The 27,935-nt window shown below is 40.3% G+C and overlaps 2 protein-coding genes across 3 annotated transcripts; both read left to right on the top strand.

The window, feature by feature from the left end:
• Positions 1-420: 420 nt before the first annotated feature.
• LOC149414712 (uncharacterized) lies at positions 421-10,357 on the top strand. The gene is made up of 12 exons (XM_089643378.1): positions 421-809; positions 1,982-2,194; positions 6,522-6,705; positions 8,861-9,033; positions 9,112-9,198; positions 9,277-9,363; positions 9,442-9,528; positions 9,607-9,693; positions 9,772-9,858; positions 9,937-10,023; positions 10,102-10,188; positions 10,267-10,357. The coding sequence occupies exons 1-12, from the start codon at positions 646-648 to the stop codon at positions 10,355-10,357; spliced, it is 1,434 nt and encodes a 477-aa protein (XP_089499504.1). The 5' UTR covers positions 421-645.
• LOC149414713 (uncharacterized) lies at positions 10,203-27,876 on the top strand. 2 transcript variants are annotated; one of them, XM_089643301.1, is made up of 7 exons: positions 10,203-10,353; positions 14,005-14,115; positions 14,928-15,086; positions 20,878-21,055; positions 21,699-21,889; positions 22,697-22,862; positions 27,345-27,876. In XM_089643301.1, exons 3-7 carry the CDS (start codon positions 14,953-14,955, stop codon positions 27,471-27,473), a joined length of 798 nt encoding a protein of 265 aa, XP_089499427.1. In that variant the 5' UTR covers positions 10,203-10,353; positions 14,005-14,115; positions 14,928-14,952; the 3' UTR covers positions 27,474-27,876. The 2 variants fall into 2 exon arrangements, with proteins under 2 accessions (XP_089499427.1, XP_089499428.1); XM_089643302.1 differs by lacking the exon at positions 14,005-14,115.
• The last annotated feature ends 59 nt before the right edge of the window (positions 27,877-27,935 follow it).

Here is a 27,935-nt window from a genome sequence, read left to right on the forward strand (position 1 = left end):
GATCCGCCATGATAGATCGACTGGTTCGTCATGCACACACCAACGCATTTCTTATTGCGTCGCCGTTTCTTTTGTTTTCTGCACTTTTGTATACAGCAAAGGCAGGTCTCTCCATAAACATCGGTATGATCGACGACACATCTTTTATTTCCTTTAATTAAAAAATAAGCTCAATTTGATGAGCCATTGTATGATGTCGCCCTCGCCATCAAAACACTGTAACAAATTCCCGAGTTTAATTCACGAAATAGCTTATAGTCTAAACTGTCGTTCTGTGCACCGAGTGACGCTCTGCCATAGCTCTTTTGTTTTATGGAGGTTGCGTTCACCGCTTTTGCAGTGGTACCTGCTTATCACCACATTGTTACTGGCAGCCTTTTTGTACTGGCAACACTGATAGCACCGAAAATTCAAAATACCGGCCAATACCGGCCGTCCGTCAAATTGACGTTAAATAATGTTGTTTACTGCTGACTAAACATTTATTTATGGACTAAACTAACTTGCTGATATTTTAAGTTCATTTGGTATTTTGCGCTTGCACGCAGACACGACACAATCGTTAAAATAATATACGTATTTTTTAACATTTGCTCGCGATTAGTGCGTGGAAGCTATTTGGCTAGCTCCCCTACTATTTCCACAATGGGAGTCGACGAAGAAACGTTTTTAGTGCATTTAAAAAATCTAAATATTGACACGGGAGGCGTGTCTTTCGGCTGGTTACTAGAAGAAGACAATGAAATCTTAAATTGGTTTTACAAAAATGTTAACTCGAACAATTGTCTGACAGTTGAAGACAAAGTCAGGTGAGTTTCTACGTCATTTTTTTTATTTATCACTTTTTTACATTATCCCCACGCAGGAGGCCCTGATGGAAATAGTTTTAATAGTTTTACGAATTCCGCTGCATGTAAAGGCTATTTAAAAAAACAACACTTGATTTGAGACACCCATTGAAGTAGAGGGTTCAAGTAAACGTGCACAAATGAGTGTTAGTTGGAATATTTTAATAATTTATCCGTATTCCTAACCTTCAAACTTTATTGCATCTTTTACCATCTCCTACGACACAGTCCTTTCTTGTAGTATTTATATTAAGTTGAAATCTGGTGCTGTTTATATTTTTTTTCGTATTAAGTGTACAGTGCAATTCAACAAGCTTATCAAATAATTTCCCTCAAGGCCTATGTCATCTTTGGGGATGTTGTGTGGAGGGACTCTTCGGTCTCGAAGAAAAGCAAGGATATAAAGTTCTGGGAAGGTAAAGATACGAGGGATGGGTAGGAATCTAGGGATTCATGTGTACAGGGGTGACGGTTGTATGATCTATCTCTCCCTCTGTGGCACAAGGCGATGGGCCAAGAGAGACCAGATGGAGAGGTCAAAGGGTCTCACTAAACCAACCTCTCCCGATCCAGCACCCCTGCTAAATCACCACAATGGTTCCCGGGGCGGCGGTACCAAACTCGCCTCCCCAAAACATATATTCCAAATGTGTTAGGTTCTTTGTTTACTGTGCCGGTCTCATTAGGGATATCCTATATTGAGACAGGCAAGTAAATAATATATTAGCCCCGATATACTTGCCGGCAGGGCCGGCCCGATGCGGTAGCAATTGGAGCTGATCGCTCCGGGTGCCTAATTGCCAAGGCGCTGATAATACCAAACACCCAACAGTCCTAATACATCACCTTTGAGATTATTTTTCATAAAAAAGGCGCTATACAAAAATACAAATTATCTGAATATTATCGATTACAGTAATCACCTACCTAGGTTTTGACAAAATTTTAGTCACTGCAAGCGCCGTTTGGCTCGGGGCCGGCTCTGTCTACTGGTAATTATTTACCTTACCGCTGCAGTTTTAGGCACAGATTGAACCCCTAAAACCCCTTCCCACCCCTTATGTACGCCCTCGGTTTCCTGAAAAGGTTTTCTGATTATCGTACCAAAAATTATTAAATTAATTAAATTTTAGATTTTTGGAACTTGAGGAATCTGGCAAAGTTTTGGAGCAGGCCGAATTAGAAATTGAACTGGCAAATATATCCAAGAAGTATGAAGGTATACCGCTGCCGAGTGAATTTTACGGGATATCCGATGCTAAGCATAAAGTGGACAATCTTCAGGAATGGACTAACCTGATGGAATCTCAGCTGAGTGAAAAATGCAAGCTTATAGAAACTAGTAGGTGAGTTTTATTGGTTTTTTCAAAAAGGCTACAGATCACAAATGAAGTAATCTTGGGGTGATTTAATCTCTAAATGCTAATGCTACTCTGCCCCAAACTAAATGTATAAATATGCTGGAAAAATTATTATGTGCGGACGCATGGAACTTATCCGAGGTTCATGCATCATAAAATGGACTTACTTGAAGTAACAAATGGATTTCGCCTGGAAACCAGACGTTATGCAAATCTTTCAATTCTTAGTTTTAATATAACTCCAATGAGAGCTCGTTCCTCTTTCTTATACTTGTTTGCAATCTTGGGCCATAGTCACTGTCACGACTTGTTCAAGATACCACACGGCCGAACAAATGTTCTAGTAGAGCAAAGCCTGACAAGACGAATTTTTTTTTATTTTTTATTTTTTTATATTAACTCCACACAGGAGGCCCTGAAGAAAATAATTTCCCTCAGGGTCTATGTCATCTTTGGGGATGCTGTGTGGAGGGTCTTTTTGTGGAGAGGAAGGAGTGAACATGGGTCTTGAAGAGTCCCATGTTGTAGGAGGGAGGAAACACAGAGGCCGGCAGTTCGTTCCACAGTCGAGCTGTTGAACTTAAGAACGAATCGTAGAAGCGACCCGTTCTCATGTGACAAATGTCAACCGTGTACAAATGTTGGGCGCGCGTTTGGCGTGTATCCCGACTACGCACCGGTGCCGAAGGGATCAATGACGCTAGTTCCTCAGAGCATCTTCCATTGTAATACCGATAGAACAAGGACAGCATACCTACCTGACGCCTGTGCTCTAAAGATTGCAGTCCGTTTGTTAAGATTGGGGAATCTATCAAACGGACCGCCCGTTTTTGCACAGAGTCAAGGGTTTTTTCAGGTATTTAGGGGCTCCGGACCAGAGATGGCTGCCGAAATCGACAGTAGGGCGCACTTGCGATTTGTACAGGGTCAGCAGTTGTGTATTATTAAAGTATCTGCGGGCCCTGTACAGTACGCCCAGCTTCTGAGAGGCCAACTTTACTCTGGCTTCGATAGAGCCCCCGTACCTGAGGTGGTCACTTATAGTTATACCAAGCATATCAATGGAAGGCCTGTTCGGAAGATTGCTTCCGTTGAAGGAGACTAGATTATCATTTGGATCCCTTTTAGACGTAATCAGACAGGATTGGGTCTTTGAAACATTAAATTCGACGAGATTATTTTTACCCCAGGAGGAAATACTCCCGAGATAACCGTCCATTCTCTGCTTCAAAGCCCTCCGAGCCGTTGGAGTTTGTGTGCCCTTTGAGGGCTTGTCAAACAAAAAGCTATCATGAACTGTACTGTCATCCGCGTAACAATGAATCGGTGCACATGTCAAAAGGTCATTGATGTGCAACAAAAACAAAGTCGGAGACAGAACCGATCCCTGTGGGACGCCAGCATTTATGGAGTGCGAGGAAGAGGTGAAACCGTCAGCAACCGCCTGAATCGACCTATCCCTTAAAAAGTCAGCAATCCACGGACACAGGGATGCGGAAAGTCCGTAAGATGGCAATTTGTTGACAAGTCCTCGGTGCCAGACCCGGTCAAAGGCCTTGGATATGTCTAGTGCGACCGTTTGGGTCTCACCGTGACGTTCCAGGCACCGCCCCCAAACATGCGTCACATACGCGAGAAGATCACCGCACGAGCGGTTCCGCCGGAATCCGTATTGACGGTCGTTGATAATTTTGTTCTTCTCGAGGTATGTGAGCAGTTTGTCGTTGATCACACGTTCCATCACTTTGGACAGAACTGATGTGATCGCTATGGGGCGGTAGTTGGCCGGGTTGGAGCGGTCACCTTTCTTGGGAATAGGGTGAATGACCGCTTTTTTCCAACCAGAGGGCACAGTGCCACACTTCAGGGACATTTTGAAGAGCTTTGTCAAAACTGGAACTATTTCCGCAGCACACCTCTGCAATACCAGGGCAGGTATTCCATCAGGTCCACTAGCTTTGTTAACATCGAGCCCCCGTATGACGTGGAGTACATCCCGATGCCGGATCCTCAGCTTTTTCATATAGAAGCCGCAGTGAGGAACCGACGGCGGAACAGCACCTCCGTCGTCGAGGGTCGAGTTTTCCGCAAACATTTTCCCTAATAGGTTTGCCTTTTCGGTGGCGGTGTTTGCTAGTGAGCCGTCAGGTCTGGTAAGAGGTGGCAAACTGGGTTTGCAAAAATTTCGACCTATTGAGCCCGCAAGCGACCAGAATGCTCTGCTGCCATGCGGGCAGGCAGCCAGCTTTTTGCTGATCTGCAGGTCGTGTTCGAATTTTGACCTATTAATGATTCTCTTGCATTCTTTTGCCGATTTGTTGTATGCTGATCTGCTTTCGGGCGTTCGAGATGTGTTGTAGGCTCGGTAAGCCGCGTTTTTTCGTCGAACTGCTTCGGAGCATTGTCGACTGAACCACGGCTTTGAGCCCACACCAGTTTCTTTAGTAGTCGATTATATGAAGCCATCCATCGCCGATTTGATGACTTCACCAATCTCCTGGTCACATCTTGAAGGGTCCGAAGTCCGAAAACAAACAGCTGACCACGGAAAAGCGTTGAAATGGGCCCGCATACCGAACCAATCTGCTGACCTATAGTGCCACACTTTTCTCCTCAGCCTCTCATTGGTTGGTCTGAGGCTAACGGGGATTGATGTCGTCACTAAGCAGTGGTCGGATGATCCCAGAGGCGCTGTGACGTCAATCTTATAATCGTGTGGCACAGTAGTTAAGAATAGGTCTAACAGATTGGAGCATTGAGTCTGGACATCGGGAACCCTTGTAGGCTCCTGAACCAGTTGCTATAATCCGTAGCAAATGGCAAAGGATTCCGCCTGTCGGCCAGCCGAGTCCGTTGGGCCTGAAAACTTCAACCATGGTTCGTTATGAACATTCAAGTCCCCCAGAACAATAAACTCGGCCGAAGGGTAGCGGGGCAAGAGATCATCAATAGTATCGCTCAAATGTTTGAAGAGTTCGGAAGTGTCTGATTCGCTATGGTTCGGTGAGCGGTATAAACATGCGTAGAATCTTGCCGTACTGGCAAGATTGACGCGCACCCACATTACGTCGAATCTGGAGTTTTCCAGACTCAATAGTCGTACACAGTTGACGTCAGCTCGACTGTAGAGGCAGACTCCTCCTTTGAGTCGGAACTTGCTTGTGAGGGTAAAGCCCGGGCAGTCCAGATAGGAGGAGTCTGGCGGCTCGGCTATCTGAGTTTCGGATAGGAAAAAAAGGTTGGGACGTTGGGACAAAAGATGGTGATGAACATAGTTTAAGTTGGAGTGCAGGCCGCGAATGTTGGCAAAATTTACCAACAGTTTTGGCCCGCACCGGGGACGCCTGCTACTCGCCGCTGTATTGATGTTAGATTTATTTTGTATATTCATGATTTTAGTTTTTTTTTTTTTTTTTGTAAGGGTATGAAGTGAAAGGAAGGTCTGGAAAGGAGAGGTATGAGGGGTGGGTAGGAATCTGGGGTTCAGGCTGTCCAGGAGTGATGGGCGTTTGGTTCCAGCCCACCCACTGCGGTGCTAGGCGATAGGCTGGGAGAGTCCGGCTGGAGAGGGCATCCAATGCGCCCCAAACGCTGCTGCTGGGTCCCCTCCGGTCACGAACCGGCACAACAGCAGTGGCGGGGTTTTTTCACTCGCTGATGGGGCAGCCCACCCTTAGTCGTGAGCCTGAGGGTCGGGCCCCTGTACTATCGAGCGGCCCGGACAGCGGTAACCGGTTGTAAAGGGTCTCCCTCAACCAGCATCTCCCAACCGGCCCGCCACGCAGAAGGTGGGCCGACGCACCCGCCACCAAGACCCGGGCAAACCTTAACCCATGAACCCGGGCACCCCTGCTAAGTCACCTGCTGGGGTGACCTGTGGCAGAGGTGTTGTTCATCCAATAAATGGTTCCCAGGGCGGCGGTACCCATTCCCGCCTACCAAATTAAGATGGTGCAATTGAATTGAATTTCTAAAACAGTAGATATTATACTTTAAATAAACCTTAAAAATGAACAAGCCGACCTAATGCGAGGAGCTGGTAGTAGAAGAGAAGTGGGGAAGAGCCTTGCTTGAGGAGATCTTCAAGATATTATAATTGTATTTGCAGTTCCATCAGCCGTGACCTCTCCAGCGAGCAGTTTGAGCTGAACGAGGAGTTGTCCATCGCGAGCGCCTCGCTGGCCCGGCTGACCGCTGACTGTGAGGAGCTAGTGGTCAAGGCCCGCGGGGAGAAGTTGCAGTACCACACCCTCCTTGAGGAGGTCCTCAAGATATGGCCAAGCTGTTACTGATATTATAATTGTATTTGCAGTTCCATCAGCCGTGACCTCTCCCGCGAGCAGTTTGAGCTGAACGAGGAGTTGTCCATCGCGAGCGCCTCGCTGGCCCGGCTGACCGCTGACTGTGAGGAGCTAGTGGTCAAGGCCCGCGGGGAGAAGTTGCAGTACCACACTCTCCTTGAGGAGGTCCTCAAGATATGCGCCGCTTCCAAACATGTAATTACGTGAAATCAGTCAAATTTCTCAACTCCACTTCTTAATATGCATTCATTATTTAAAACACTTTGTTTCAACTTAATTACTTCAAAGAACAACTATTTACATCGGGGCGATGAAATTTCAAAATTTCTCATGTTTACCTATTCCGTGCATGTTTTTCCATCGACTTAAATAGATGTTTCTTTTACAAATTAATTTGAAACGAAGTGTTATTTCAATGATTTGGGCAAATTTGTAAGTAAGTGGAGTAGGGAAATTTTGCTGTGAAATCTACTGTCACAAAAAAATTCTGAAAAATTAACAATATATTAAGATTCTTTTATATTGTTATGGTCTCCAAGCACTGTTATGAAGAGTATTTAATGTATAACACGCTAGCCATATTTATTACTATCTCAGGGATCGCTAGTTCAGGCCATCTCTCAAGGAACCATTAAAATGAAAACACTTCATGAAGTTATACTCATATACCATTTATTTGGCAACAAAGTTATGAATATTATTACAAGATTTTCTTAAAACTATTACATGGAACAATTGTGTGCTGGAAGTTACTGGCTCTGTTTCATTACATTTGTTAGACGTACCATATATTTAAAATGGCTTAGTACTGTGAACCGATGTGGGACGTTTGGGTTTATTCTCTCGTGTCTATTGCTTGGTTCAACCCTTAAATAAGTAAATCTGCATTCGACGCTATGTGTGGTGGATAACCCACACAGCTCTCCGCTCTCTGCCGAGTTCTTCCAACTCAAGTCCCCGTCTGCCGCTCTGTGTGTTTCCCCTCCTATTTCCCCCTCGTACGTAGTTAATCATTCCTTTTATGGGCATATTGCTGTTTATCATCAATCACCAGATAAGGTGATCTTCGGATTGCACATAACCAAGGCATGTTTTACACTATATTGCTGTGTGGTAGTGTGTCCTCTATGATTTATAGTCGTAGGGATGCTTGATTAATGGAGGATATGGGCAAATCATAACACTACATATAGATTAGTTTCCATTGATTTTATGCATTTAATTTTCTATTGTACGTAAATCATTATAATATTTTAGAGCCTTTTTGGAATTTTACGCAGCTGTTAAGGAGCTACATTTGTGGTTAACAGTAGGTAGGAACAAGTGTATTTATTATGTAAACAGTATTGGTGTATGCCTCACTTTGGGATGCATGTCGGCTAGGCTACTTCACGTCGGGATTTGAATCTGATGTGGGCTGGTACTCGAGGCCGGAGACATAAGACGGCCTCAAACGCCATACTAGTGATACCAGTGCAGTGTTCAGAAATAGGTCAACCTTACCGTCATCTCTCTTAAGGCGAAGCTTAATGCTAAATCACTATATTGATTAATCTTTATAACCAATTGGTGTACATTATGAATACCAAAAAATATGCTTTAGACAAATTAAAGGTTTTCCTATCGTTTCGCTGGAGTAGAATACAAATAAAAAAATAAATTACTCAATAAATATATAAATGTAAACTACTATTTTTATTGAGTAATTTATTTTTTTATTTGTATTCTACTCAAGCGAAGCGATAGGAAAACCTTCAATTTCTCTAAAGCATATTTTTTGGTATTCATAATGTACACCAATTCGTTATAAAGATTAATAAAAAGATTGATAAAAAAAATGTTTTTTCAATAGAAATGTATGAACGCGTAAAGGAAACAACTTTTCAAAAACACAGTATTATAGCTAAGGTTATCTGTGACAGTTTCACTTGATTAACTATTTTGCTTTCTTATAAAATTATTTACAAAATAAATATAAACCAGTTTTGTGCTTGAAATCGAACGTTTGTAGACTCCGTTTGACAAGCGATTTTAATGCCTATTGCCTACAATATAAGGTATCCCAAGAATATACACATTTTTGGCTTGTAGCTTTCTCTTAATGTTAATGGGATGTTTGTGGATTGCAATTGCCTTCGTAAGTTTTGGATTTTTCCAAGACTTCAGGAACAAATCCAAAGTAATGGGTTTGTACGCTCAAAAGAAAGATCCTTTTGGAGATGGTCTCGATGGCCATTCAAACTGTTGCAACGCCCTTCTACGGGCTGGTTCCACTGGTTCTACGGGCTGGTTCCACTGGCTCTACGGGCACAATGAAATAATACTTTTTAATAATTAGATTTCTTTTTAGTCGGAAGAGAAGATCTTCTTTTCGCAATTCCCGCTGGAAGAGTACCTGGCCAAGACGGAGCAGTTAGTCACGTATCTGCGGTACAGTGTCTCCCGCCAGCTGGAGTGTCTGGGCAGCGAGGGGGCTCGGGACGCCAAGCTGGCCGAGGTGAAGCTCAAGGGCAGCTGCGAGAAGTGAGTTATATTAGACTCTAATATCTAGATACTGTACCTGGCCAAGACGGAGCAGTTAGTCACGTATCTGCGGTACAGTGTCTCCCGCCAGCTGGAGTGTCTGGGCAGCGAGGGGGCTCGGGACGCCAAGCTGGCCGAGGTGAAGCTCAAGGGCAGCTGCGAGAAGTGAGTTATATTAGACTCTAATATCTAGATACTGTACCTGGCCAAGACGGAGCAGTTAGTCACGTATCTGTGGTACAGTGTCTCCCGCCAGCTGGAGTGTCTGGGCAGCGAGGGGGCTCGGGACGCCAAGCTGGCCGAGGTGAAGCTCAAGGGCAGCTGCGAGAAGTGAGTTATATTAGACTCTAATATCTAGATACTGTACCTGGCCAAGACGGAGCAGTTAGTCACGTATCTGCGGTACAGTGTCTCCCGCCAGCTGGAGTGTCTGGGCAGCGAGGGGGCTCGGGACGCCAAGCTGGCCGAGGTGAAGCTCAAGGGCAGCTGCGAGAAGTGAGTTATATTAGACTCTAATATCTAGATACTGTACCTGGCCAAGACGGAGCAGTTAGTCACGTATCTGCGGTACAGTGTCTCCCGCCAGCTGGAGTGTCTGGGCAGCGAGGGGGCTCGGGACGCCAAGCTGGCCGAGGTGAAGCTCAAGGGCAGCTGCGAGAAGTGAGTTATATTAGACTCTAATATCTAGATACTGTATCTGGCCAAGACGGAGCAGTTAGTCACGTATCTGTGGTACAGTGTCTCCCGCCAGCTGGAGTGTCTGGGCAGCGAGGGGGCTCGGGACGCCAAGCTGGCCGAGGTGAAGCTCAAGGGCAGCTGCGAGAAGTGAGTTATATTAGACTCTAATATCTAGATACTGTACCTGGCCAAGACGGAGCAGTTAGTCACGTATCTGCGGTACAGTGTCTCCCGCCAGCTGGAGTGTCTGGGCAGCGAGGGGGCTCGGGACGCCAAGCTGGCCGAGGTGAAGCTCAAGGGCAGCTGCGAGAAGTGAGTTATATTAGACTCTAATATCTAGATACTGTACCTGGCCAAGACGGAGCAGTTAGTCACGTATCTGCGGTACAGTGTCTCCCGCCAGCTGGAGTGTCTGGGCAGCGAGGGGGCTCGGGACGCCAAGCTGGCCGAGGTGAAGCTCAAGGGCAGCTGCGAGAAGTGAGTTATATTAGACTCTAATATCTAGATACTGTACCTGGCCAAGACGGAGCAGTTAGTCACGTATCTGCGGTACAGTGTCTCCCGCCAGCTGGAGTGTCTGGGCAGCGAGGGGGCTCGGGACGCCAAGCTGGCCGAGGTGAAGCTCAAGGGCAGCTGCGAGAAGTGAGTTATATTAGACTTTAAGATCTAGATACTTAACACAACAGAATCCATTTCTTTAAACTTTTGGTATCACACAAGCATAAATTACTTTCTTATTTCTTTCCTTGTAACAAAATACACAAATTAATTATATTTTCTACATGTAAAAAAAGTGAATTTACTTTACTTACTTTAACTAGTAATTTCTGACATTATTTGGAATTAAAAAATGTAAATGATATTTTGGTGTATGGTGACAATTTTGTGTTTTTTTTTTCAAAATAACACTTAAATATTCTTTAAAATAAAACAAACATTTTGTATTTAACCACGAATATTTATTATTTTACACATCGACCGGTTTCACTTAAACCAATAAATCAGTTATTATTATATCCTGATGAAGCTCGGTTTAAGCGAAACCGGTCGATGTGTAAAATAATAAATATTCGTGGTTAAATACAAAGTGTTTGTTTTATTTTAAAAAATATAATGTCTAATCACAAAGTAATTGCTTCTTATGAAAAAACTTCAATATTCAGTAGATATTGGACAGTTAGGATCGGGGTAAGGTGTTGGGCGGTTACTTGGCTGAGTGACCAGTGAAGGAATGTAGAAGAAACATCTACTGAATATTTAAAATAAAACTTAAATATTCAGTAGATATTGGACAGTTAGGATCGGGGTAAGGTGTTGGGCGGTTACTTGGCTGAGTGACCAGTGAAGGAATGTAGAAGAAACATCTACTGAATATTTAAAATAAAACTTAAATATTCAGTAGATATTGGACAGTTAGGATCGGGGTAAGGTGTTGGGCGGTTACTTGGCTGAGTGACCAGTGAAGGAATGTAGAAGAAACATCTACTGAATATTTAAAATAAAACTTAAATATTCAGTAGATATTGGACAGTTAGGATCGGGGTAAGGTGTTGGGCGGTTACTTGGCTGAGTGACCAGTGAAGGAATGTAGAAGAAACATCTACTGAATATTTAAAATAAAACTTAAATATTCAGTAGATATTGGACAGTTAGGATCGGGGTAAGGTGTTGGGCGGTTACTTGGCTGAGTGACCAGTGAAGGAATGTAGAAGAAACATCTACTGAATATTTAAAATAAAACTTAAATATTCAGTAGATATTGGACAGTTAGGATCGGGGTAAGGGGTTGGACGAAAAAATATTCGGCTGAGTGACCAGTGAAGGAATGTAGAAGAAACATTTTTGTTTGGTTTTGTAGAAAAATATATTGAAAAAAAAATCATCAAAACATGTCACCTGAGACAAAAATGAACATTTATTACTCTAAATATTGTCAGGAATCACGAGTTGAAGAATGTCAAAAAGCCTGAATAATATACACTACCTCTAACATGTTGTAATGTCTATGAACACAATTTAAAATTTAAAGCATTTTGCAAAACTAACAATTAGTTTTAACTCATTTTGAACATATCATTCGGAATCACGAGTTGAAGAATGTCAAAAAGCCTGAATAATATACACTACCTCAAACATGTTGTAATGTCTATGAACATAATTTAAAATTTAAAGCATTTTGCAAAACTAACAATTAGCTTTAACTCATTTTGAATATAAAAAGTGAATTACGCGCCCAGAAGAAAGCTAGGTCGTGCTGAAACCTTAAACAAGTTTAAAATCTTTTTAAAATTTAATAACCAAAACGGGGTTAAAAGTGTTAGACACAATTTTTTTAACTGTAATATGTATTTATATGGTGATTAAATATATATTTTTTAAATTTGGTTGAAATTCTAAACCCTGTTGCCAAAGTTTGCTGATATCTGACTTTACATACAGCCGAATATATTGTGGAAGGCATTTCACTGATTGCAAGTTCTTTTCATCCCCAGTGTGTGGGATGTGTATTATTACTCCAGCCTAAAATTCAACTAAAAGATAGAATTTTTACAAAGAGCTGGATAAACAGTTAGATGACCCAGATACAATTATAGCCGTGTTTAATGGCATTAAATTTAGGCAGCAAGCTGGAGTATGCTGGTGGCATACGGACTCTGCCCTAAACTAAATATATAAATATGCTGGAACAAATGCAGAAAAAATCCTGAAGTATATTTATGTTTGGACGCATGGAACAGTTTTAATATACATAGTGCATAGTCTTACTAGCCCATTCCTCTTGGAGTGCTATAGATTATATGTGCCTGTAAACTTTAGCTGTAGTCTTCACCACGACTTGTTAAAGTGACCACACGGCGGCACGGATTTTCTAGCACAGATGGTATTGAATGATATTTCTAAAATAGTAGATTATAGTTAATTATTCTTAACTCCTTTGGCCTCAGGCCTGTTCTGCAGAAGGTCAAAGAGTATTTCCGCTTTGAAATAAAATCCAAATAAATGGAAGGAGATATGTTGCTATTGAGCGCGTGGGCGCAAGTTGCTACTGCTATCAAATGCGCAAGTTCCACTCTCATTGACCCACATTTACATCTCATGCAATGACTTCCTGCAGATGGAAGTCATTCCCCGGGGGTTGATACAGAACACTTTGGGAATGACTGATCTATATGAATATGTATATGTTGCTATTGAGCGTGTGGGCGCAAGCTGCTACTGCTATCAAATGCGCAAGTTCCACTCTCATTGACCCACATTTACATCTCATGCAATGACTTCCTGCAGATGGAAGTCATTCCCCGGGGGTTGATACAGAACACTTTGGGAATGACTGATCTATATGAATATGTATATGTTGCTATTGAGCGTGTGGGCGCAAGCTGCTACTGCTATCAAATGCGCAAGTTCCACTCTCATTGACCCACATTTACATCTCATGCAATGACTTCCTGCAGATGGAAGTCATTCCCCGGGGGTTGATACAGACCACTTTGGGAATGACTGATCTATATGAATATATATATGTTGCTATTGAGCGTGTGGGCGCAAGCTGCTACTGGTATCAAATGCGCAAGTTCCACTCTCATGGACCCACATTTACATCTCATGCAATGACTTCCTGCAGATGGAAGTCATTCCCCGGGGGTTGATACAGAACACTTTGGGAATGACTGATCTATATGAATATGTATATGTTGCTATTGAGCGTGTGGGCGCAAGCTGCTACTGCTATCAAATGCGCAAGTTCCACTCTCATTGACCCACATTTACATCTCATGCAATGACTTCCTGCAGATGGAAGTCATTCCCCGGGGGTTGATACAGAACACTTTGGGAATGACTGATCTATATGAATATGTATATGTTGCTATTGAGCGTGTGGGCGCAAGCTGCTACTGCTATCAAATGCGCAAGTTCCACTCTCATTGACCCACATTTACATCTCATGCAATGACTTCCTGCAGATGGAAGTCATTCCCCGGGGGTTGATACAGACCACTTTGGGAATGACTGATCTATATGAATATATATATGTTGCTATTGAGCGTGTGGGCGCAAGCTGCTACTGGTATCAAATGCGCAAGTTCCACTCTCATGGACCCACATTTACATCTCATGCAATGACCTACTGCAGATGGAAGTCATTCCCCGGGGTTGATACAGAACACTTTGTGAATGACTGATCTATATGAATGTTTTTATGTTTTTATTGGCTTTATAAGTTCCTTATTAGCTTGGAAAACTGATGGGTACATTTTATTACTGGTTAGAATGAATGTTTTTATTTTTCAGACTAAAGGACGGCCTTTGTTTCTACATCAAGACAAAAGCTGAAGGGGATGCAGTCCTTGAACAATTAAAATTTATTGAAGAGTACGATGTTGACTCCTTTTATGATCCAGGGTATGTAATTCATTGTTAAACTCTTTCTAAAGTCTTTGGAAGATATCAAGACATCAAGTGGGAATGCTTTTGTTATTCTTCCGTTATTTGAATAGAAGTTGGCTCCAAGAATTGGTCCAGGTCATTGCTGCGCAGCTGGAGGACATGCCAAATGCGTACCAAGCATATCTGATTTCACATTAAGTTTAACAGTAATTGGATAATTAATAACAAATAAGAACTCCATTGTAATGCTGTTAAGTATTTAAGACCGGCTCAAGTATCGAGGCTTCATAGAAGCCCGAGTTTTAAAGAAATTTGGCATCGTATGTAAAGCTAACAGATATTTCAATAGCGCAAGCTGCTAACTATGTACAAATCTCATGCATAACCAACATTTGAATTTAGGAACCACCTCTGGACTGGAGCCACAAAATACCTGATTCTGCGTTCCGTCTGATTGACAATCCGTTGTTAACAGACCGACTGCCATATCTGATGCAATGTAGGCCTACTGAGTTTGTTCTAGAGGTAATGGAGCCTACTGTAAGGCGCTAGCAGCATTGATCCCCTTTGCACCAGTGCATACTTACGCAAAACTCAGCGGAACACAGTTGATGATGGCTTCACGAGAATGGGTTGTTTTTCCAACTCACTTTTGTGAAAGTCGGCTCCAATGTGTTTCCTCTTTCACGTAATCCCTTCCTACAGCCCCTATCTTAACCCAGGCGGGTTAACGCTGCCCAAACCGGTTGGTAATATAGTTCCCGTCTTTACACAGCAGACTGCAGACTCTTGTGAGGTGTAACATAAATAAATAAATTGTTTTCCAGATTTGAAAAAGCCAAGATAGCCGGCATGGTGAAAATCCTGGAGGTGGACGTTGACACCTACCAGCAACAGAAGCTTCCCCTCATGATTCAGCAGTTTGTGGACAAGCAAAGTGAACAGGTCCTGCTCAGTGAGGTGCAGCTCCGATATGAGAAAGTCAAGTGAGTGGATCATTTCATGTTTATCTAATGTATAACCAACTTCAGCTAGGAATGATATTAATTAAATATAAATACTGACAGAAATACAGTTGCCACTTTATTTGCTCAAAAAGCTTACACCGTTCAATAGTACATGTCGCTACAAGGATCTTGGCGGAATTAGTCCAGGTCGCCAAATTGGCCTGGAGTGCATGGATCCGAATATATAAGTTCTGGAGTCTGTCGCTGGGCTGCTCGGTGCTAGGTGATATACACGACCAAGTATTCTATATTTCATTCCTCGCCTTCAGTAGCGACTGGGAATGACATATTCTGCATTTCATTCTTTGCCTTTATTGGCAACCGGGAATGACATTTTCTGAAAAAGACTGGTTATTGTTTTATACAAAAACACATATTCCAAAAAAATTACTTAAATTTTTTAATTAAAATCTAATTTGTGTTACAAGTTTTTTTTTAATGCATTGTAGGTTTTATAAAAAATAAACATTAAATTTACAAATGCGTGAAATTCATTTTATTATTAGCAAAAATTATTACAGGGAATTTGCGAACATGTATTTAAATAATAATAATAATTGGATGACTTGTATAGCGCCGTTTTTGTGCAAAATCACCTCAAGGGCGCTGTACAAACTTATAATACATCTCTACAGTGATCTATGTTATTACTTAACTATTTATGGAGATAATATACAGTACAATACTTACCTGGTAGGTCACTTGAGATTAACATTATATAATTGTTTATTAGCGAAATTTAGATACAGGATTTAGGACATAATTGAAAAATTGAATATAACTGGACTTTCTCTTAGGAATGGTATATTTAATTTAAGGGTACGACAGCTTAAAAAGGTAAGTTTTTAGTTTAGACCTGAATTCTGTTGGACTTGTTATGGATCTTAGCTCTGGAGGGAGTTTATTCCAAGCCTTCGGCCCAGATACTCCGAAAGCGCGATCACCAAACTTAGTATTTGGCTTGCGCATAATTTCTATCAGTCTGCCTACAGCTGATGATGTAGCTGATCTAAGAGTTGACTGCCTCAGACCAGTGTTTTCCGGGACGCATAGTTCAGAGATGTAGGGTGGGGCCATTTCATTGATGGATTTAAACACCATCCAGCACAGTTTGTACTGGATTCTTTCAGGGCACTTGAGCCAGTGAAGGTTACGAAGGTGTTCTGAAATGTGCGAATATTTTGAAACCCCGGTTATGAGCCGCGCTGCTGCATTAAACACTGAAGCTTGTCAATTTGATATTTTGGAAGGCTGGCATAAATGCCGTTGCAGTAATCGAGACGTGAGACTACGTAAGAGTTGATAAGTAGTTTTGTTACGTCTGTAGGAAGGTTTCTTCGGACAGACTCGAGTTGTCTTAGGTGAAAAAAACCGGTGCTTACAGTCCTATTTATTTGACTTTTAAACGAAAAGTCTGAATCTAAATTGACACCGAGAAGTTTGACTGTTGTTTTTGTTATGATAACGCTGCCAGAAATAGTAATAGGTGAATTGTCTATGAAATGTTGACGTTTGTGGCTGCCTAGAGAAACTCAGTCTTAGATGGATTGAGCTTCAGCTTGTTTGAAGACATCCAACGAGTTATTGCTTCTAGACATTCAGTTATACGGATCTTGAGACTATTGATTTCATTTGGAGCGCAGAAAAAATAAACTTGCTGATCGTCAGCGTAGCAGTGAGACAAGAGATCAAATGACTCGGTAATTTTGGCGACATCATTTGTAAAAAGGATGAAGAGAAGTGGACCCAAAACGGATCCCTGGGGTACCCCTGAAGAAAGTGTTGCGAAGTTGGACAATTTATTTCCAACCCTCACGGCTTGTAAGCGATTGGATAAATAGGATACCAGCCAATTTTTTATGTCGGAATTCAAACCAAATGTTTCCTCTAATCTCCTAATGAGGAATTCATGATCAATCGTGTCAAACGCTGCACTCATGTCTAGGAGTGAGATAAGTGATAACTTACCTGACTCTACGGCAAGAGTTATGTCTGATAGCATACGAAGTAGTCCGGTTTCAGTTGAGTGGAACTTTCTGTACGCAGATTGACGTTTTGCGAATAATTTATTTGAATTCAAGTGACTGGTTATTTGTGCGGTAGCAATTTTCTCCAGGATTTTTGAAATAAATGGTAAGTTTGAAACGGGTCGATAATTACCTAAGTTATCGGCGTCTAGCTGTGATTTTTTCAGTATTGGTGTAACTACAGCTGACTTGAGTGGTTCAGGAAAGTCACCCGTGCTCAACGATTTATTAAAAACGTGAACTAGGAATGGAGCTAAAACAGTAGAGCATTGTTTTAATAACCATGTCGGTATAGGATCAAGACTGCACTGTTTATTAAGTGAGCTTGAAATAATTTTTATTACTTCTTCCAGCGTTGTGGGTTTGAAGGAAGACAAAATTTCTTTAGAATTCAAAGTGAATATTGGCGGAGGGGCGTGAGATGCGGTAGCACGAATGGATTCAATTTTTTCCCGAAAAAAAATTGAGAAGGCTTCCTGGGTAATATCTATTTTCGTTGGAACAGTGACTTCAGAAATCAGTCTTTATTGAGTTCCAGAGTCGTCGCGGGTTGGTTCGCTCAGAGTTAATCTTTTCTCTCCAATACTCTGTTATTTTGGAATTTATTTTACTCGTATACTGTTTTTGAGCAAGGATCCACTCGTCTCTTGTAGTTACAGAAGAGTTTTTCCTATAGGTCCTCTCTAATTTCCGCATAAGTCTCTTCTGGTTTCGACATTCATCATCAAACCAGCCGTCAGACTTTCGAACTTTCCGTGTTTTTGATGATGTCGGGGCATATTTATTTAACAGACATGAAAGTGTTTTATTATATGTCTTGACAAGTTCGGTAGGGGTCTTTGTTTCCCAAACATTGGGTGTACATAAGAGAGAGGTCTGTAACTCTTCCAGAAAATCACTAAAGCTAAATTTACGCCATTCCCTTGATACAATTGTTGTATATGGTACTTTAGGCGGGTTAAAATCAATATCAGTGCAAACAAGCCGATGGTCTGACAGTCCTATATCACGAATATCTGCTGAAAGCGGTAGATCACTGTTCTTTGAAATTAGTACATCTAATGTACCACCAGCATCATGAGTTGGGATATCGACCCATTGGTGGCATCCAAAGCTGGCTAATAGATCTAAGAATTTAACAGTGTTTGGTGATGTCACGCGCTGGAGATGAATATTAATGTTGCCTGTAATAATTAGTGTGTCGGAGAGTCCGACTGAAACTTCCAAAAACTGTGAAAACTCATTATAAAAATCGACAGAGATTGGTTTCGATCCGGCCCTATAAAGGGTGCACAACATGAACGACGTTCCTGAAGAAGAAACCCTGCATCCAATATACTCAAACGTGTTAAATGTACCGAGAGCTACTTTGTTTAGCCGTAATCCTGGTCGGGCTATTATCGCGACACCCCCGTGATTCACTTGTGAGATATTGTTTGATGGTAGGTCTCCACTAGGTCGGGCTTCTTCAAGAACCACATACCCTAAAGCTCGGAGTCTCTTAATTTAGTACGAATCACTGTTCTCGTGCCAAGTTTCTGTGACAGTAAGGATATGGAGTTTTTGGTCTATGAAAATATCGTCCACCACCTCTAGTTTGTTGTTAAGGGATCGAGCATTCCAGGAACCAATTGCAAGCTGTCTGCTCCTATAGTTGGCATGTCGTTCTAATCTAATTTCATTTAAGTTGTTGTGGAATTTATCAGAATCGCGGAGGGCTTTAGACGGTAGGTAATTCTGTTTGTCGATCAGTTCGACTACTTGAACATCGTGTACTGACGGAGACTTATTATTATTTTCATTACTATTGTTATTATTAATAATTTTTGGAACGTATTGTTCCTCCCTGCATAAATATTTTGTTTTTTGTCCACCGCGACACCCCCTGTATCTAAATTTCACATTCGGATCACGGACTGGATTGTATATGGTTGCTTTTGCAGTCACTGAAGGGTTCAACACACTATCACAGGTGTGTAGCCCGATCACTTACAGCAGGAGTGTTTTCAGGCCTGTGCTGCATCACAAAGTATTGTGTCATATTGTTTCTTTCTGATGCACAGTGTATGTTTTTTCTGATAGCGTCCAGCACGGCAACCACGAAATCTAATTTTACGAGTAGTATTATTATCGCGTCCAAGGTCATATAATGATATTTTTGCAGCTAATTTAGGGTCCAAAAAAACACTTTCACTTTTGAGATGTAGTAGTGTCGCCCTGTCGTATCGGACATTGTTTACTGTCACCATAGTTCAAAGAATACCCATTATAAATCACTTGACACGGTTGCTCGCTTGTCTTTCACACTGCACATGTGGCCAATTCCTTTGACCGATTACCGATGCTGCAGCGTTATTATGCACTTCTAGAACAATGTGGCAGATTTGAACTTAAAATATTTGAAATTTTGTATTAAAACTTGAATTAATCTCGAATCAGCGACACTAAAAATTATTTTATTTTTATACATCTAACTTAAAAATTATTGCGGTTATTTTACACTTTATCTACACCGTAAAAATTGAGAACTTCCCAAGATTTTCAAAATAAACTCGGAGCGCTTAAAAAAGCAGCCGGCCGCCCCTAGAGCGACTCTTTATAGTTCAACTATGAACCCTTGTTTATAGTTCAATAATTTATCAAATTTATCTGTCTAAAAATTATCCTAGAATAATAAAAATTGTATCTATTTCTTTGTTATAAATCACTCTAACTGAATTAATAATAAAAAATACACATGTCGTTATATTACACCTCTCATTTAACGATAATTCAGGAACGGCATCTAAAAATAACGAATTATTATAAGCAACAATTAGTGGCCTGAAATATCAATACGAATTGAAAATATCTCCCGAGTATAAATAAATGCCGCCAAAATAATAAATTTCACATCTAGTGGTAACTTTATCACTAACAAAGCCTTTCTTACAAAAATAAAGTTGGTCTTTACAGGTGAAAAAATATATAAAATCAGCAGTAATTGTTGATTGAAGTACTAGTACATATTGAATTATTTGGTGTGTTGGAAATAAGCCGACGTGGCTCAGTGGTCCAGAGCACCTGACCGGACATCAGAAGGTGCGGGTTCAATTCCAGTTGGTGGCATTTATTTTTACTCGGGAGATATTTTCAATTTGTATTGATATTTCAGGCAACTAATTATTGCTTATAATAATTTGTTATCCTTTGTGCTTTGCATAAAACCTTGTTTTGCAAATTTTTTGTCATCATAAATAATTCATAAAAAATTCACAAAGTTTTATAATTTTTTTTCAAATTGCGTTTGGAACTTTTGGTTTCATAAAAGTGCACCTTTAAATTATTCTGTAGTTAAGTTTGAATATAAAGTGTGGTGTTTTCTCTCTCTAACACCGTTTAGTTCATATTTCTCACCATGACAGACCATGTGAGTTGTTCCTAAAAGCGAACAAATTAGCCAGAAGAGTTCATTCAAACAATTTAACACTTAAGATCAAGATATTGAATTAACAATACACGGGTAAGCAAGCAAGATGAAGAGATGTGACCCGTCCAAGTCAAGGGTCGCGAACGCCATTATTTTTAAGATATTGAATAAACAATACACGGGTAAGCAAGCAAGATGAAGAGATGTGACCCGTCCAAGTCAAGGGTCGCGAACGCCATTATTTTTTAATAACAGCGACTGGAATGTTTTCCGTAAGTCGTTAGGTGTTTTTGTCTTTGGTGAAGAGTGGCTACAGTGTTTTTGATTATTTCAGATACATCTACGATAAGTTCTGTTCGGTGGTCTCCTTGTCCCAGGAGGCGGTCAACGGGAGCAGCGTGGCGCTAATGTGCCTCCGGAGGGATCAGCTGGCTGTGGAAAACCTGCTCAACTTCTCCAAGGATACCATGACCTGTCTGCAGGCCGAGATGGCTGCCAAAAAGACAAGAGAGGTGTGTATTGTAATCATAGAGATAATGATATATCGATATACGGGAGATGTCTAAATATCCTCCATAAACGGCTGCTTACACTCATTTTGGTGCTTATCTTTTTTCACTTATATTCTGCTTTTTTTGTGCCTATCGGAATCGCCTATGTATTATTACTTTTCTTACTCTAATTATACATATTATTTCAAAATATGGAATGTATTGCATTGCACTACCCCCGCATACATTCTGGAATAAATTCTTATTATTATTATTATTGAGAGGTGTACTGAAGGCTGGCTTAACTAAACCAATGCTGAACTGACGCATACAAATCTAATATATTGAATTGAAGGCTAGCTTAATTAAACCAATGCTGAACTGACGCATACAAATCTAATATATTCAATTGAAGGCTGGCTTAACTAAACCAATGCTGAACTGACGCATATGAATCTAATATATTGAATTGAAGGCTGGCTTAACTAAACCAATGCTGAACTGACGCATATGAATCTAATATATTGAATTGAAGGCTGGCTTAACTAAACCAATGCTGAACTGACGCATATGAATCTAATATATTGAATTGAAGGCTGGCTTAACTAAACCAATGCTGAACTGACGCATATGAATCTAATATATTTTGTTCCGTTTGTTTTAGATGATTCCACATTCTATTAGCGACATGAGTTTCCTAATGAAGACTTTGTATGGGTTTTTCCAAATAAATGAACAACTGCCCGTCTCAGAATTGTGCGAGACCATAGAGCGATTGCATATTGAAATAAAGGACTTGGAAAACTCTGTATTCTATGAAAAAATCTATGATATTTTAGTATCTACAATAGAAAGGTAAAAAAATATTTTTGTTTCTATAAGTACTTGATTGCTCTGTGACAATCTATGTGGATGTTGATCTGTATCGACATACCTTGAATCTCTCTTATAAAGTTTTTGAAGGGACCGGGAAAAATAACAATTTAACCTAGTTAATAAGTTATGTTTTTTCAATCCCTTTTATGTAATTCCGTGGAAAAACTACAATTTTTCCCACTTTTCAAAACAGCATCCCACATAAAAACTTTTTTTTTTTACATTAACTCCACTTCTAAGAAAAACGAATTGATCAAGTCAACAAGTTCATTCAAACAAGTCATCTTTGGGGATACCATGTGGAGGGTCTTTTTAAGGGAAGGAAGGAGTGAACTTAGGTCTTGAAGAGAAGAAGGAGAAAACACAGAAGCTGGCCCATTCTTATTCTTAGGTGGCAAATGTCACCTGTGTACAAATGTTGGGTGGATATTTAATGTATCACCCGCCTGTGCGCCGTTGCTGAAGGGATCGATGACGCTAGCTCCTCATAGCATCTTCCATTGAAATATTGGTAGAACAAGAACATCACAAAAAAAACTATGTATTTTCGAAATATATCAAAGAAAAAATACACCATTTTTTTGAAGTCATAAAGTTTTTGACTTAGTTCCGCAGATTACATGCGTTAATCCAATCAGAAAGAAGCAAACACAGTGATTTTTCAATGTAACCTTTTACCTTTGAACCATATTCGTGTTTCCATTTAAAAAATCAGCCTGTATCATTTCAGAGAAGCCGAATGGTAAATTTCCACCTTAATAAAAAGCATGTTAAATTGTTTTCCAGTAAATTGATAGCGTTGCCAATGAAAGAGTTGATATGGGACGGCCCCACAGATCAGCCCAGCATCCGCAATGCGGCCTTGGATAAGGCTTTGTATGAGATCAAAAGAAGCTATGCCGCGAGGGAGGACAAATTCAAGACTATCACAAAGGCTTATATGGATTTTAAGGTTCAACTTTACAGTAATTTATTGAATTAAATTAAAAATTATAGTTTGACCAAATATGAAGGAAGGTGTGGTTTGACAAGCCACCAACGAATGCTAGCGAACTACTAATAAATCATGCCCTTTCTGCGCACGGCAAGAGACTTACATCTCGGCACCTTCTTTTGCTTGTAGTCTAGCTATAGTAAACTACTTGTAAACGTATTGTGAACTATATATAGCCGGTAGATAGTATATATATATCCTAAATATGAAGGAAGGTGCGGTTAGACAAGCCACCAACGAATGCTAGCGAACTACTAATAAATCATGCCCTTTCTGCGCACGGCAAGAGACTTACATCTCGGCACCTTCTTTTGCTTGTAGTCTAGCTATAGTAAACTACTTGTAAACGTATTGTGAACTATATATAGCCGGTAGATAGTATATATATATCCTAAATATGAAGGAAGGTGCGGTTAGACAAGCCACCAACGAATGCTAGCGAACTACTAATAAATCATGCCCTTTCTGCGCACGGCAAGAGACTTACATCTCGGCACCTTCTTTTGCTTGTAGTCTAGCTATAGTAAACTACTTGTAAACGTATTGTGAACTATATATAGCCGGTAGATAGTATATATATATCCTAAATATGAAGGAAGGTGCGGTTAGACAAGCCACCAACGAATGCTAGCGAACTACTAATAAATCATGCCCTTTCTGCGCACGGCAAGAGACTTACATCTCGGCACCTTCTTTTGCTTGTAGTCTAGCTATAGTAAACTACTTGTAAACGTATTGTGAACTATATATAGCCGGTAGATAGTATATATATATCCTAAATATGAAGGAAGGTGCGGTTAGACAAGCCACCAACGAATGCTAGCGAACTACTAATAAATCATGCCCTTTCTGCGCACGGCAAGAGACTTACATCTCGGCACCTTCTTTTGCTTGTAGTCTAGCTATAGTAAACTACTTGTAAACGTATTGTGAACTATATATAGCCGGTAGATAGTATATATATATCCTAAATATGAAGGAAGGTGCGGTTAGACAAGCCACCAACGAATGCTAGCGAACTACTAATAAATCATGCCCTTTCTGCGCACGGCAAGAGACTTACATCTCGGCACCTTCTTTTGCTTGTAGTCTAGCTATAGTAAACTACTTGTAAACGTATTGTGAACTATATATAGCCGGTAGATAGTATATATATATCCTAAATATGAAGGAAGGTGCGGTTAGACAAGCCACCAACGAATGCTAGCGAACTACTAATAAATCATGCCCTTTCTGCGCACGGCAAGAGACTTACATCTCGGCACCTTCTTTTGCTTGTAGTCTAGCTATAGTAAACTACTTGTAAACGTATTGTGAACTATATATAGCCGGTAGATAGTATATATATATCCTAAATATGAAGGAAGGTGCGGTTAGACAAGCCACCAACGAATGCTAGCGAACTACTAATAAATCATGCCCTTTCTGCGCACGGCAAGAGACTTACATCTCGGCACCTTCTTTTGCTTGTAGTCTAGCTATAGTAAACTACTTGTAAACGTATTGTGAACTATATATAGCCGGTAGATAGTATATATATATCCTAAATATGAAGGAAGGTGCGGTTAGACAAGCCACCAACGAATGCTAGCGAACTACTAATAAATCATGCCCTTTCTGCGCACGGCAAGAGACTTACATCTCGGCACCTTCTTTTGCTTGTAGTCTAGCTATAGTAAACTACTTGTAAACGTATTGTGAACTATATATAGCCGGTAGATAGTATATATATATCCTAAATATGAAGGAAGGTGCGGTTAGACAAGCCACCAACGAATGCTAGCGAACTACTAATAAATCATGCCCTTTCTGCGCACGGCAAGAGACTTACATCTCGGCACCTTCTTTTGCTTGTAGTCTAGCTATAGTAAACTACTTGTAAACGTATTGTGAACTATATATAGCCGGTAGATAGTATATATATATCCTAAATATGAAGGAAGGTGCGGTTAGACAAGCCACCAACGAATGCTAGCGAACTACTAATAAATCATGCCCTTTCTGCGCACGGCAAGAGACTTACATCTCGGCACCTTCTTTTGCTTGTAGTCTAGCTATAGTAAACTACTTGTAAACGTATTGTGAACTATATATAGCCGGTAGATAGTATATATATATCCTAAATATGAAGGAAGGTGCGGTTAGACAAGCCACCAACGAATGCTAGCGAACTACTAATAAATCATGCCCTTTCTGCGCACGGCAAGAGACTTACATCTCGGCACCTTCTTTTGCTTGTAGTCTAGCTATAGTAAACTACTTGTAAACGTATTGTGAACTATATATAGCCGGTAGATAGTATATATATATCCTAAATATGAAGGAAGGTGCGGTTAGACAAGCCACCAACGAATGCTAGCGAACTACTAATAAATCATGCCCTTTCTGCGCACGGCAAGAGACTTACATCTCGGCACCTTCTTTTGCTTGTAGTCTAGCTATAGTAAACTACTTGTAAACGTATTGTGAACTATATATAGCCGGTAGATAGTATATATATATCCTAAATATGAAGGAAGGTGCGGTTAGACAAGCCACCAACGAATGCTAGCGAACTACTAATAAATCATGCCCTTTCTGCGCACGGCAAGAGACTTACATCTCGGCACCTTCTTTTGCTTGTAGTCTAGCTATAGTAAACTACTTGTAAACGTATTGTGAACTATATATAGCCGGTAGATAGTATATATATATCCTAAATATGAAGGAAGGTGCGGTTAGACAAGCCACCAACGAATGCTAGCGAACTACTAATAAATCATGCCCTTTCTGCGCACGGCAAGAGACTTACATCTCGGCACCTTCTTTTGCTTGTAGTCTAGCTATAGTAAACTACTTGTAAACGTATTGTGAACTATATATATCCCAAATAATTAGGGTGTGCTGTGAGGAAGAGGGGTGAAGGAGGTGGCGAGATGAATGTGAGGAATTACCTGGCTATTCAGATCTGATCTCCATTTGGTTTTACTGTGAACGTACTTGTAAACGTATTGTGAACTATATATAGCCGGTAGATAGTATATATATATATATCCCAAATAATTAGGGTGTGCTGTGAGGAAGAGGGGTGAAGGAGGTGGGGAGATGAATGTGAGGAATTACCTGGCTATTCAGATCTGATCTCCATTTGGTTTTACGCCCAGCCGGGCTTTTACTTGGTTTTTAGAACAGAATATACCTAGTGAGCTATCCAAAATTATATAAGCATTATATAACAGTAAATTGATAAACTGAATACGAAACAATATTAGTAAAACATGTAATTGCAGAAGAATTTTACATTTTGTCTTGTGTTTCTAGTCAGCATATGGAATTCAATAGTGGCAACGGTGGCAGGACTGTCAATTAAGTTGTCAATGACTCTGTGTAACACAACAAAGACTGACATAATTCTCCTGTCGGACAATTTTATTGGATGTAATTGATTCATTAAACTGACATAATTAATGTATTCAATTGAAATTTTGAGCTTAAAATTTACATACCTAAGAAATTTGTGCAGAACTCTTTCTATGTTGTTAGAGTGAACTTTATATAAAGGGGACCAAATAGGTGAATTATATTCCACTTGATTTCTGACTAATGAAAAATAGAGGGTTCACATACAATCTAAGGACATAAAACCAGTTAAAATTCTGCAAAGGAAGCCAAACATCTTTAAAGCCTTATTAGTTATATAGTTAATGTGTGCATTGAATGTCAAGTTTTCATTGAATATTACACCCAAGTCACAAATTTGTAACAAGATGATATTTAATGTAAGATATAGATAGGAAATATTTTCTTAGTCCTCCTCAGTACACTGAAGTGAAGTAGGTTTTGTATAGATGGTTCTACAGTTCAACTTCAACATTTAGGTAAGGTATTTTCAGTAATTTTTGTTATTTGTTTTTGGGGTGTTATGCCGTGTTGCTCTAACTCCTTCTTTAGCCAACTTTTCGGACAGCATTGCAGTGTCCATCATCAGGGCAGATGTGTTATTTGTCCGAAACGTTGACTAAAGAAGGAGTTAGCGCAACACGGCATAACACCCCAAAAACAAATAACAAAAATACTTTTGGCCGTGAAAATCTTAAATCATATTTATTTTCAGTAACATCCATGACAATGTTTTTAAAATACTAGTCAGTTCTTTTGTGTTAATTCATTAAGCCTAGATTTGCCAGACTTACTGTAGTTATTATATAATTGATTTAATTTGTTTGATAGTAGGAGGGAGTTTGTTCTGCATATAGCTTTTACAGCAACATTTTCTGAGGTTCTTTGTCCAAATGTAGTAATGTGTAATAACACTTGGGTAAATGTATGTATTTAGCTTGTCTATTTGCTTTGTTCTGGTTTTCTGATTTTTTTGATTTTAAATGGTGGTCCAGACTTTAAAAACGTTTGGGCAACACGTTGAGTGAAAACCCCTGATATTTAATACGCATTTATTTGCAGGAGCTGACTGAAAAGAATGGCATTATCTATAATTTGTGGAAATGGTTCCTGAGCCATCCGTCCAAAATCCGCAGCATGAGAGAAGATTATAACCGCCGGGAACATCGGCCGACTAAACCATTCAAGTGAAGTGTCATTGTCAACGTTCTGTTAATATATATACTTCTCTCTGTGCTATGAATCTCTAAAGGTATTTCTGTATTGTTGGTCAAGATTGTTGTGTTTTGCCCTGTTGTAACGGTGAGTTCGCTTGTCTACCAATATTACAACTATATTATAGCGTGGACTTCTATCTATCAGGATGCATCATCAAAAGAGTGACTCAACTGCTCAATGATTTCGCATTGACCATCGACGTTTTCAACGTCACTTACAGACAGTTCAGCGCTATCTTTTGACGTATGTTACAAAATAGCAAAACTGCCCCCATGAACTTTTATACTTATATGTACTTCAAATTTGTGATCTTCTATATATTGATATTGGTTCATTACCGTTTTATAGAGAACATGAATAAATAAATAAATATGTGCGTCTTTGTTCACCACTTCTCTCTCTCTGGTTTCAATCCTGGGATTGGTTTGCAGCAAT

The sequence above is a fragment of the Hesperophylax consimilis genome, chromosome 19 (genome assembly GCF_061612785.1).
Source record: "Hesperophylax consimilis isolate HC1 chromosome 19, BYU_Hcon_1.0, whole genome shotgun sequence".
NCBI classification, from domain to species: domain Eukaryota; kingdom Metazoa; phylum Arthropoda; class Insecta; order Trichoptera; family Limnephilidae; genus Hesperophylax; species Hesperophylax consimilis.

Coding starts and splice junctions, on each gene's coding strand:
- LOC149414712 (XM_089643378.1), top strand. CDS start 646: ATGGGAGTCGACGAAGAAACGTTTTTAGTGCATTTAAAAAATCTAAAT. Junction 2,195..6,521: donor AAGCTTATAGAAACTAGTAG/GTGAGTTTTATT, acceptor TTGTATTTGCAG/TTCCATCAGCCGTGACCTCT. Junction 9,364..9,441: donor CTCAAGGGCAGCTGCGAGAA/GTGAGTTATATT, acceptor TCTGCGGTACAG/TGTCTCCCGCCAGCTGGAGT.
- LOC149414713 (XM_089643301.1), top strand. CDS start 14,953: ATGGTGAAAATCCTGGAGGTGGACGTTGACACCTACCAGCAACAGAAG. Junction 21,056..21,698: donor CTGCCAAAAAGACAAGAGAG/GTGTGTATTGTA, acceptor CGTTTGTTTTAG/ATGATTCCACATTCTATTAG. Junction 22,863..27,344: donor AGGCTTATATGGATTTTAAG/GTTCAACTTTAC, acceptor ATTTATTTGCAG/GAGCTGACTGAAAAGAATGG.